Raw genomic sequence first — 13,457 nt, forward strand, 5'->3', positions numbered from 1 at the left:
GCGGCGCTTTGGCTTCCCGCCGTCCCCCGTACGACAGTCGCGCTCAGTTCGTTTTGGTTTGCTTGCCGTGCGTAGTTCATTGTTGAACTATTTTGTTTTAACGTTTTTCAATAAGGTAAACGTGACTTTGGGACTCTCAGTGAACTTTATTAGTGATATATGTGTGATTGAGTGTGAAAAACAATATTCGGATGGATTGAGTGTGTAACGATGCTACCTCCTACGGCCGGCATAGCACAAGAGCAACGCGACCGGCCCGAAATGGCGTACCAACAGCGTCGCGACGTCAGGGAGCTAACTCGGGAGATCATCAGGGACGCCGCTCGGGCCGCCAACAGACAGCAGTCCATATCGCCTGGAGGTAAGCCGGTCAAAACGACGCCACGTTACGGCCATGCTTGTCAAATTGACATACGTCAACATGACATTTATATGAAAACAACGCTTTTATCCACATAAAATCACATAAAAATGGTTTAGCCCTCGATATCTAGTGCCTGTGAATGCCTAGCACAGGAATTTAGACCTGTTACGTCACCTAGGCAGTCCGCTCTCGTGAAACTAAAATGGCGCCAATGCGCCATTAGCTGCTTGTATTATCAATAGCTACATAGTTATATACATTTCGGGAGCACTTTTCGCGTTAAAAAAGTGAAGCAAATTGTTATAAGAGGCCATTAATCCGTGTAAATTAAATATTAAGCTATGTAGAACACAATACGGTACTGTAAAGTGCCATTTGGCACGTGCTCGGGTTATTTTTAGCTCGCCCTGTTGCAACGTAAGCCGTCGATTAGCTTGGATCAATATGGGTATGTTAATTTTAATGTTTCCACTAAAGTTGTAGTTTTCTGGTGTCTTATTAGTAGAAGTTTTTGGTTTGTTTATTTGTTGTCATCGGAATCCCGATGACTTTTGTAAAACGTCGAAATGACAGCAACATGACATTCGATTCTGCACAGTACAAGATGGCTGCCATTTTATTTTAGTTCAGTCACGCGCCGAGCCAGATGGCGCTGCGAGTTCTTTGTTGATATAACAATAAATAATAACTACTTATCATACTTACTTGGTCAAGAAATGTCTTTATAGTTAGTTACAGTATTTAAAATCTATAATAATTAGTGATCATTATCAACGTCACTTTTTGTGGCAAAGTATGGTTAACAAAAAAACAAATACACAAGTATTTTAAACTTATATTTGACAACCGGATGGCTAAGTGGTTAGAGGACCTGACTATGAAGCTTGAGGTCCCGGGTTTGATTCCCGGCCGGGGCAGATATTTGTATGAATAATATGAATGTTTGTTTGCGGGTCTTGGATGTTTAATTTTGTATTTAAGTATGTATTTAACTATATAAGTATGTTTATCCATTGCCTAGTATCCATCGTACAAACTTTGCTTAGTTTGGGACTAGGTCAATTTGTGTTGTATCCCATGATATTTATTTATATATTACTAGCTTTTGCCCGCAGCTCCGCCCGCGTGGTATTTTGTTATTGCGCGCTGTTCACTCTCGATTTTAAACTAAACTTGTATTTTTATGACATAAATTAATGTCATTTGACATACCTACCTATATTATTTTAAAATATAGTAGGACGAAAAAGGTTTTGTACCATAAGGAGTTATATCTAGAGGTGAAATCATAAGAAGGTAAGCAAGTATTTATCTTATAGTTAAGAACAAAAGTGAATATTCAAATGTATTTGTTTTTTCTGCAAGCCCCATACCCTTTGCTACGAAAAGTGCATGTTGATAACAATCACTAATAATAATGTAAATATTATGTGGCAAATATCCTGAGCTTCATAGGCTCTATGATTAACATTTAATTTATTTTATGCTTTTAAAATAGAAGTTAAATTAGTTTGTGTAAATTTTCTTTCAACTTTATTTTATTACTAGGCATGGAGTCGACATTAGCAATAAAATCCAACTCCTAATCATACTCATACTTACTCATTTATTTAATTCTAAAATGCCTTCTAAATATGTTATTCAAATTATAAATAAAATTATTATTAATTATTATTATTATTTTGTGGTTGAACTTTGGGTGTCACAAACTATTTGAAGCTGACTCGTATCACTTCAATTTTTCATGCAATTTTGTATGGGAAGTGATGCAGTATTTTTGCTCATAGATATATACCTACTCCTCAACATTCTTGTCCTACTATAATCACTACTTAAAGAAATGATTGAGTATGAGTTTGTTAATGTCTTCGTCGCTAACGTCTTACCGTGAGATGAAAACTCTGATGCCTATTTATTACATTCTACACTACTATTAACTAAGGAGCCACTGTGACCCCGGGAAATAACAAAACCATATTGTATCTGTGGCATTAAATCTTTCAATCCATGTTAACTTTATTTAAGTAAGCACATATTTTTTTATCTTGAAATCTAAATTACATACCATCAATCTCCATTCAAGGATAAATATGTCGCCGACTGATAGCATCCATAACACACATTTTCTTTAAAAATTTACTTCATGAGGTAGAATCTTGTTTGTCAGACTTGTTTACCATAGTTGTTATTATTATTATTAAATGGTGTATATCTACATAAATACTATACTACTGTATACTACTGTATACTGTATGTATACTATACTAAAGTACAATTCAATAGAATCTGTCAATTTTCTACATATTTAAGACACCCTATCGTGGGCACACTTGATTATATATGTCCCTGTTGTTGCAATTATCATCTAAAAGGAATCAAAAAAGAATAATAGTCACATCACAAAGCCTTAGGCAGCCCGGTGTTAATATTAGTAGGCTGGAAGTGTCTACAGGATTGTCAGATTCTATTGAATTGGAGTTTACTATAGACTGGTGGTCCCTGGAAGAACTCGAAATGGTCCGCGAAGCCATTACCAAAAAACGACGCGCCAGTCAAGTAACGGTCGTAACCGTTCATTCAGTAACAATTTTACTTTTACCGTATATTACCTTTAAACAGTTGGTGGTCTATGGCAAGACAAATTTTGTCAAATGGTCCCTCCTAACTAAAAGGTTAAGATTAAGAACCGCTGATCTAGACCTTTATGGTACAGTCAGACAGTTATCTACATTAATATCTGCCACAGCAGTGTGCAAAAATAACTGACATGTCCTATCGGCCCTAGAAATAGGGTCATATCAGATATTTACGGTGTTCTGCCTTTTCGCAGAAATTCATTTGGCCGAATATCACTTGCCAACCAACGTTTCGCCGAAGATTCACATTGACAACTAACTATTACAAAATTTTTGTATGCCAACGTGTCATTTGGTCGAATTATTATATAGCAGAATATCATAATGACTCAAAACGTTTGGAAAACTTATCATTTGTCAAATCTTTCACTTGGTCAAACAACTATTAAACGAATAACGTTTCGTCAGTGTAACAGTTCCCTTTTCATGTAGCTTTTCATACATAAGCCAACTTTTTATTTAAAGTAAGTAAGTAAGAGTTACACACCATTTTTTCAATTGGCAATATTAATTACAAATAAGAGTTTTGTAATATAATAAGTATAGCAACAGAAATCTAATGTGTGGCAAAGTCCAGTAGGTCCAGTAGATTAACGGTGAGCAAACCAGAATCGTATTTATATTTTTTAATAATTCTTTTTAAGTATCCATAACATGAGTATAATTAAAAATAATATTGAACTGAAATTGGCATCCTTGTAAATAACTATTTTCAAAAATTTGACCGAAGAACAAAATTTAGAGAACCATATAAATATTACACCATTGTACCGTTTTTGTCAAACTTAAAACCTAAAATTGTTAAAAGTGGCTCCGAAGCGGTAACGTCTCGTGTGCTCTGCCTACCCCATCTGGGAATAAAGGCGTGATGTTTGTGTGTGTATATATATATATATACATATATTACGCCAGGTCCCACGAGGTTAAATTATCATTGGTAAAAAGAAAAAAACTTACGTAAATAATACATAAATCGACTTTAACTAGCCTGACTAACTAGGCTCATCAAGGCCAGGCAGGGTACCTTCAGTGAAACATTTTTAAAATTCCTCAAGTTTCTTGGAAAACTTTCTGAAAAATCATATTAAGGTTTCTACTTCAACTTTTTTGTTTTGGCACCCTATCACTTTAGATTAGCAACCACTACTGCCAATGACTCCTATTTTAATAATAGTCCAGTTGGCGTCAAGGGATAAGAATGCAAGTTTAAAACGCCAAAGAGTTGCCCAGGTCAGGTATAAATAGTAGGTCAAGTTATTGCGAGAGGCGTCCTGGCCTCTCGACCTCAGCTATATGCTCTGCACCGCGGCGTGGCTAGGGTTCCCATCCCAGGTGAAAAAAAAAAATCGTAGAAAAACCGGATTTCCTCCTCGGAATAGTAATATAAAAAATAATTGATTTGTTAGAAAATAAAGTAGCCTTGAACTTACCAATCATTTATTCGATTATTTGTTATTGCAATCTACATAATTGTTTACTAATTTTATGAGAAAATAAAACAATGAAGGTAAAAGAGTTATAAAATACTGAGTAACTTTTATACTAAACTAGAGTTTACCCGCGGCTTCGCACGCGTAAACTATTCGATCTGGTAGTTACAATTGATATTCCGGGATTTTACAAATTTCCTGTGGGAAATCCCTAAATTTATATCGTAATCTTCATTGAGGTGTTGTGTTAAGCACAACTATCCCGTGGGAATATTGGAATAAAAGTAGCCTATGTGTTATTTCAGGCATCCAGCTATCTTCATACCAAAATTTCATGACTCTAAGCCCAGCGTAATCTGGCGCGCGGCAATGAATGGGTAAAGAGCTTTACAGACTGCAATGCAGGATAATGAATAGATTTCTTTTTCCCTGAATGGCAACACTGGCATAGATAATAGATCGCTCGTTTTTGGCTCGAAATTCGAACTTGTGATTTTATTTTATTTTAAGTTTTTCGCGATTCCCAAGGTCAAAGAATCGAATTGCTTTAAAATTCCAGAGAAATAATGCGTTGTTTGGGAGAAACGTGTCAAAATGGTGTTGTAGAGCGCCATCCTGCTCTGTCTCGTTTTTTTTGTCCCGTTCTGGCGGTTCAATTTTATATAAGATACCGTCTACTATATTCTATTTGTAAGATGATTCAAATGACACATGATGATTATGTAACTTTGTGAGGCGGTAACTAATTTATTATTTTTTCCATCAGAGATATAATGCTTAAAAAAATGAAATCACATTAAAACTGCTGATTGTTCGAATATTTGAACTCAAATTTGCTGACAAATTGTTAAGTTACTGCGTAGGCACTGTTATACCTACATATTAACTTACTTTCTTTAATGAACGCCCTTAGAATGTTGTTTCAATAGGCCGCACCCGAAATGAGGGCTATTTTTGTCTTTCTAGATGGCGCCACTGTTGCTTGAGGTTTTTAAGTGTGGCTTTCAAAGTCTGTTATTACGGGCGTGAAAACAAAGTTTAGATTAAAATCATATTTAATACACCTTAAAACCGCATAAAAATATCGAGCAACCACAGTGTTGCGTAGTCCCGTTTTGTTCGGAAAAAAAGGGAGGACAAAAGTTTCCGAAAGACAAAACTGTTTCAAAACACAGACGTAACGCATAATTTCCATAATTAATTTCAGGTAATGCAAAATATTCACAAAATTATTCTGATTATAAATAAACCGGCGTAGCTCACCCAAAAACTATGAAATTTGACATTTCGGAGACCTCACGCTACACTAGCGCCTCTAGCGGCGAATTCATACGCGATAGCCCTCATTGCTAGAGGTGAGGGTTATCGGTAAAAATAAAAGCGGTAAAATAAACGAACTTATTATTAATTTGCAAGATTGTTCGTCGGAGTCGGAAAGTGACACTCAAAGTGTTGAATAAATTATATTTTAAAATTCAAATAAGACTTAACTAACAAATAATGCTATTGCCAGTTTTAGCACTAGGTAGGTTCATGCAAAAGTATCGATAATTTGCGTAACAGTGTTACGTCAGTTTGGCATCTGTCATTTGAATCATCTTAGAAAAAATAAGGCTAGTTTTATTGTTTTTAAAAGTTTATTTTATACAATTATTTGCCGAAGGTCGCTACCATTATTTGGTATTGGAAGAATGGCAAAAAATGTCTAGTATGGCAGAATACAGAATTATGACGACTATTCGCGGCATCTCCACATTACTTAGTATTAACAATTTTGTGCACTGAGAACTTTCAATTTTCGAGGACATGCTTCACGCGTTGGCGCGAATGCATTTCGCCTTCGACCCTCCCACGCACTGCCCCTTTCCGTTAGTTTGTTTAAAAAAAAAACCTTTTAATAGAAATAAATCTATGGCATACTTTACATTTTTAGTAAAAATCCCGAAAATGTGGTAACCCTAGGCGCGGCTAGCCTAGCGATGAGAGAGAACTAGTTGACCGAGTGGCGTGTCTTGGTTTAAAGAGTCCATTTATAGCACAGAGCTAATAAAGAGGACGTCTTCCGGCTGATGATGATGATGATGAATATTGATGAATAAAGAGGAGCAGAATAGAATTGTCACGCGAGCTACACTCGAGCCGACTATATGGTTTAAAAAAAGTATCTATTTTCCCAGTCTGTAACGAAGTTAATTAGTCAAAGAATGCGTTACTGCAGAAAGTTGGTTCATACATAAATTAACAGATAAAAAGAGAAAGATATATAATATATGTAAGAATTTTATTAAATTAACTGTAGATTTCATTGGTGAATATTTTAATGTGCCTTAGACCTATGAAAACACGAAAATAGTTCAAAAGGGAGGCGAAGATTTGGCGACAATTGTAGAAGGTACCAGGACTTTCTTTCTACGAGTACAATCGTTGTCGCCAATTCTACGCGCAATTACAGTAAATAGCTGAGAAACAAGATAAAAACATTGGTTCATCTCTTTCTATTACCTATCATTAGCTCTGTGCTCAGTTTAGAGCGGGCAAGTTGTTTACGTTTTTTCTTATTTACTTCACATTCTTTCAATCTTTGTCAGGTTAAGGTGCACATGTACGCCCCCAATAACAAACATGTGTTGTAATTGTTGCACAATAGCCATACCGGCGGTGACAACTGACAATACGGCTTTAATGTGAACTATTGTTCAACGTTTGTTTACTGGGAATGTAAACGAGCGCACTGGGAAACGTCAATTAATATTTAATTATTCTGTGTTGACCAAGTAAATGGCTGGACGATTTGGACGTATATTTTTTAATTGTACCCTCTCACCCCCTAGGTTTTATCTATCTGGAAATACGGACGATGGGAGCGAATTCCATTCCATAGCGGGCATGCAAGTATGCAGAGGATTGGCCTGACATTGCATCAGATCGGGGGTTGTAGAGGTCAATCGGAGAGACTTGAACAACAGTGGCAGTAGACCCAGTATCAGGCTAGTCAAACTTATGGGCACTTATGCATCTAGTTTTGACTTTACCAACCATCTCAAACTTTTATAATATGTTTCGTCTGTCTGTAAAGCGTTAACTCCAGAATTCCAATGTCTCTATTTATTCCAATGTACTAAGTACATACATGTTAATGAGGAGAGAACGTAACTAGGTAATTAGCTACAGAAAACTTGTCTCACAAACAGGGCTTTCGACTTGCTTAAATAGTGAAATCGGTACAAGTTACTAGCTGTTGCCCGTGGCTCCCCCCGCGTAGACTTCGTTTATCGCTATCCCGCGGGAACTATGCAACTACGCAATCTTATGTCCTTCCCCGGGACTCAATCTATCTGTGTACCTAATTTCATCTAAATCGGTTCAGTAGGTCCAGATATTACCCTTCTACAACCTCACAAACTCACAAACTTTACCTCTTTATAATATTAGTAAAAAAATACTCTTACTTAATATTATAAAAGCTAAAAGTAACTCTGTCTATACACTTAAACTAGTGAACCAATTTAGACGAAATATTGTACAGAGATAGACTAAAGCTTGAAACACAGAGCGTGGCGGAGAGGTGCTGCGCGTCGCGGAGGCGGTACCGGTTGTAATATTCGAGCTAACATGAAAGAGGGCACACAGAATACCGCGCGGAAAATAAGCGTGGCGCGGAATTCATTCTGTGTGCCTTCATTCACGTTGGCTCGAATATTACAACCGGCACCGCCTCCGCCCCGAGTTCATAAAGTAGGGTTGTCCGCACCAGATACGATCCGAAATATTCAAGATGAATTTAATTTTAACACAAGTGTATGAATATGACTTTAGAGCCATATATTCGCCTCTCTTAGCTCACTCATTTCTACGCCTCTATTAGTTCTATGCTCCGAATCTCAGCTAATGGGGTCGACAAAAATGTTACGAAATGAGTCCATGACATAATACATCGCGGAAGTCTTCTCGCTATAGTAAATACTAGTGTCCTTGGCTGGGGCGCGCAGAGGTCGTCGCCCCCATCGATCCACCCCCAGCCCCAAGCGAGGGGGACGCCTCCTATCCGCCTTGTCACAGCGCCTGTCACGCGTTGCTGACGTTTACAATTGTACACATAAATTTGACATAAATATAACAATGACATTTTGTATAGTTTAGTAATATCTAGGTTTTTCAAACCGATTTATGTAGGTAGGTTTGTATAAGTCAACTAATATTTTTTTAATCACATTTTTCAACATCAGAGGGCCCACAAATGCTACGAAAAATCCTAACGATAACTTACCGTTTATTGTATAGTGTGTGAGAAAACGTAGGAGAAAACTGTACAGTTTTGTAAGATTTTTTTAAAAACTGTACTGGCGAACAGATAAATCGGACGGATGAATTAGGGCTATGATTAAACAAAAAACTGCTGAAATTAATTGAAGATCGCTACGATAAACTGTAGTGTGTGTGTGGCGTAAGAATTAACAATAAATCGGACCGATTGAACGATGCAGTCAAATAGTAGGATTTTGCGTAGCGTCTGTGGGCCCTATCAGGTAATACATATAATATAATGTAGCTGAAAATATCAAAAGCTGTATCAGGAGTTTTTCAATTTCTTAGTGGGTTAAGTTTTAAAGCCGTGGTAACATTTATGATTGCTACAACGTTGCCAGGTTTTATTGCACAAGTCCATTCATTCACTGTTTCTGAACCGATCCCAGCACTTAGCTTCCCATTCATCATGGCACCGTAATCACAACTACTTATGGCTCGAGCGATAACCCCGATATGGCGCTGGACGTCTAATTCTACATATTCAAAGTGACACAGCAGAGCCAGATATGTGAGAGAGGTTTTATTTCACTTTTTTTCGCTGCCAGCGAGAAAAGAATGTTTTTTTATTAATATCAAAATTTTATCGCATTTGTCGCCTAGTGTAGTGACATATCTACATACTCGTATTTTTCATACTATAAAATAGTTTTCACTACTCACTGGCAGTGCGACTAGAGCCAGTGCCTGAGCAGTAAGTTGTTTAATAAAATAATATTATAAATCTGTTCAGCGGTTTAAACGTGAAGAGGTACAGAAAACCCATTTTTTACCCTGCATTTTTTAATTCTTGTCTTTTTGTAAACTTACGAGTACGTGATTTATGGTGTTCAATAAAGGATATTTGTATTTTTATAATTAATACTGAAATTTTATTTACATTATTTTGTACAATTATGAGTTTACATACATAAAAAAAAACTAACCTAAGCGGAAAATTATAAAAAGAATACCCCGTCTAAAAGATCTGCCTGTGGCAGGGTTCCCATGACGCTGGTCGCATTACCCCTTTGGACCGCAACTGCGATCCGCTGGGATAAATACGCGCCAGATCTTTGGTCCCCAGAAGCGTCGACCAACCGGGACGACAGGGCCTTTATAAAAGACTTCATGTCGGCTGACCAGAGTGACCAGTACCCTTAGTGTAATTTTTCGGTTACAAAATACGTCTCGATCGCGTTCGCGTTAAAATCTCAATTTGTATGGAAACACGAACATCGCAAACGTTCCGCTAGAGGCGCTTTTCGTGTTTCCATACAAATTGAGATTTTAACGCGAACGCGATCGAGACGTATTTTGTAACCGAAAACTTACACTAAGGGCACAGGGCCCTAAGGTCTCAACAGCAAGCGCCGCAAACTCGTAATCCTTTAATTAGGAGGAGTACCTACTTGCGACAGAGCGAAAGTATCAACGCATGTAGCGTCCCACACCAGGGCCCTACCGAGCTTCAATGGCACCAGGGTGACCCCGTCTGGACGCTTGCCATCGTCCCTTGCCATGCCGGCTGGCTCTAAAGCCGAAGGTACTGAAGCAGTGGCAAGCGACCGACGTACTAAGTCATTGATGGTGCCATGACGGAACATACGGCCGGCGCTCCTAACACATGAAAGGCCATGTCGTCCCAGTTGCTCCATATTTGTATTGTATTGTATAATATTGTTAAGCATCGAATATCACCAGCAACGTACATACTGCATATTTCTCGCACCGTTTATATAGTTTACGCAACGGCCACATCACTTAGGTGACGCAGAATAATCCGGGTCACTTGGGCGCTGTAATCCAACCGCCGTAATGGGGTCGACTTTATCAGTAATTATTACGTTTCCTCACGAATGCCTAACGATTTATTTTTAACCCCAACGCAAAAAGAGGGAAGTTATAAGTTTTACGTGTTTGTATTGTCTGTCTGTGGCATCGTAGATCCCAAACGGATGGACCAATTTTGATACGTTTGCTACCGCGATATATCTTGATTTCCATTTTATTATAATTTATTGAATCAGGCGTTACTTTGCGGAGGACCTTAAAAAAGGTCGCTTAAGGTCGCGAGTGAGCAAAGAAATTATTTTTTAATTTATTCCATTTTATTTTCGCGAAATCCTTTTCGTGCACGTATGTGTTTACACTCAACTTGAATATAATGTATGGGTTTTTCTAACCGGGCTGGCGTTCTCGGCACGGATCAAAGACCCCTTAGCCCTAAGCAAATAAAGATCGAAAAGGGTAACAAATAAACAGCTTTGGTTGACGCATCAACTCGTGCGTATTGTCATGTGGCCGTGTTTGCTTAGGGCGGTGTTTCGTGCGCCCGCGCTTGCCGCTAAAGAGTTGTCCGAATCATCTTCATTTCGTTTGTACAAAATACCGGCTATGTGCGAGTCGGTGTCGCGTCGAGACTTTCTTATGGGTTTGTAGATATGAATATCTAGTTAAGTGATAGCAGAGCCAGAGCCACTAACCTAAGCTAAATGTCGGTATACGCAGTGTGGGGTTTTTTAAATGGTTGCGTTGCTGACACACATTCAAATAAAGATTTCCAGAATTTGTTCATTGGTTGAGCTATAAGAGCTACCTTCATACCAAATTTCAAGTTTCTAGAACAACCGGAAGTGTCATTTATGTTTTTCGGTTACGGCAATTTGTATGGAACACCTTTGTCAATGACTGTATTTTTGCTTGCTGGGCAACAGCGTCTTGGCTTGGGCCCAGCGGCCAGCTGCACAAAATTTGGCCCACTACATACAAAATTACCTATTACTGCATACATTTAATTTTGAGGGCCAGATTTTTTGCCACTCAGTATATTTTTCCTGGTATGAGAAACAATATACTTATGATAAGCGGCCTCCTTAAAATACACTTCTGTATGCGGCCTCTATCATATTTTATTCAAATACGAGAGCGCGACGTAGAATCGGCGATTGATCGAAGGTCGCATTTTTACCGGATTGCGTGTGCCGGACGGTATTGTCTTTTATGTTAAGATGGCGAGTCAGCTATACCACAGAATAAGTAATAGTACAAGTGGCTATACTTGGTTTGGATAGGTATTTAACTAAATAAACAAAATTCAATCATTTCAAGTTATTTAACTAAACATCAATTGGTGTCTTAAATATTGAAATTCCCCCATTAAACTAGCTAACCAATACCACAGTAGATACATTTCTGTATTGAAATACACTAGTCTAGTTTGTACACTGAAAAAAAAGATAGCTGAACAAGTTTAGCTAATGACGTTTAGCCAAAATTGACTAATTAAGAACCAAAATAATGCTAATACCTATTGCAAAACTGATTTTGTAAGACATCACCTAACTTTTAGCTACTGTTAGCAAAAAAAATTTTTTTCAGTGATGCCTATTACCTACAACGATAGATAAGCAACATGTTTAAAATCCTTGAATGTACCAAATCTGGCAGCTGAAGTTTGTTTACGTTTAGTTTACCTAAATTTAATTTAGTTTGTTTACCTGAGCGTTTCAAGTATAGTAGCGGTAACTCGTTGGAAGTTCCGGCCAAGAGCGTGTCGGACACGCCCAGGATAGATAGGGTTCCGTAGCCATTACGAAAAAATCAAATAATATTTTTCTAAGGATTTCGTATTGTGTACGGAATCTTCCAAGTTTAGGTATATTTTATACCTTAGGCTGCTATTAACTCTTAAACTACTAAAAATAATATTTTCCTTGTAGTTTTTATATATTTACTCTCATTCTGAATTTTTTTCAAATTTTTCCACCCAAAAATTTAGATTTTAGAGGGGGGGGACGCTCGATTTGAATGAAAATTTGCACTTTACAGTTGAATATTTCACAAACAGATCACTTGCTCTTGTTCTATGGGAGTTACATTTTTGTTATTGTACCACTTTGTCGGCGCGACTGATATGTATATTCATGCCAAATTACAACTTTCTAGTACTTACGGTCTCTGAGCTTACCCGCGGACAGACAGGACAGACGGACAGACATGGCGAAACTATAAGGGTTCCTAGTTGACTAAGGAACCCAAAAAGCTGAAATGAATTTTATAAAAATTTTTTCAAGGGTCAATTTTGTTGATGTATTGGTTTGAAATAAGATAAGTTCGAATTTTGCACTTCGTTCATACTATAGGGCCAGGCTGGTCCCGCCGCCGACGATGAGCGAGAAACGAGTTGGCTTGCAGCGAGAAGCAGTGTGTCTAGCTAATTGCTTCTTTCCTTGCCCTTGGTAGGGCTAGTACCATCCCGGGTTAAACGGATGAACTTATTCTTAATCACGAAGTGGTCCTGGGTTTTAATACTTATTTAATTTACAGAATTGGTTTCCTTGCGATGTTTTCCTTGACCGCAAAGCTCGTGGTAAATTTCAAACGTACCTAACTCCGCAGTTTCGCACATGAATTACGAAAAATGTGTGCGGGCTCGGGTTTGTACCCCTATCCTCGCTCAGCGCAACTCTAGTGGCAAGCTCAGTAGAGCAATAGGTAAATGAAGTGTTTCTAATGGTTCATGCCAAACTCATTCCTCGCACCGCATCCTCGAACGTCTTTGCTGGAGACGCAGCCTGAGAGGCCACAGGTTACTTTTACACTTCGAGCCTTCTCAGCGCAGAAACTTATCACCTGTATTAATTTATTTCAGTGTTAACGCATACCGCATCCCAAATAGTAAATAAATATCGGCTCGGCCGCAAATAGAACCAATTTCATTAAATAAAAAAAAATAGTTTT

The 13,457-nt window shown here is 37.9% G+C and overlaps 1 protein-coding gene across 3 annotated transcripts in view; it reads left to right on the forward strand.

Moving 5' to 3' along the window:
* The window catches only part of LOC141434668 (uncharacterized), a 24,134-nt gene continuing 10,677 nt past the window's right edge, over positions 1-13,457 (forward strand). For 2 of the 3 annotated variants that reach the window (XM_074097096.1, XM_074097097.1), the window contains exon 1: positions 1-361. In XM_074097096.1, the coding sequence (XP_073953197.1) occupies positions 211-361 (151 nt within the window). In that variant the 5' untranslated portion in view covers positions 1-210. Of the gene's footprint in view, positions 362-427; positions 813-13,457 lie in introns of those variants that run through there. The other variant, XM_074097098.1, reaches the window with a different exon arrangement.

This window comes from Choristoneura fumiferana, chromosome 14, assembly GCF_025370935.1.
Source record: "Choristoneura fumiferana chromosome 14, NRCan_CFum_1, whole genome shotgun sequence".
Taxonomy (NCBI): domain Eukaryota; kingdom Metazoa; phylum Arthropoda; class Insecta; order Lepidoptera; family Tortricidae; genus Choristoneura; species Choristoneura fumiferana.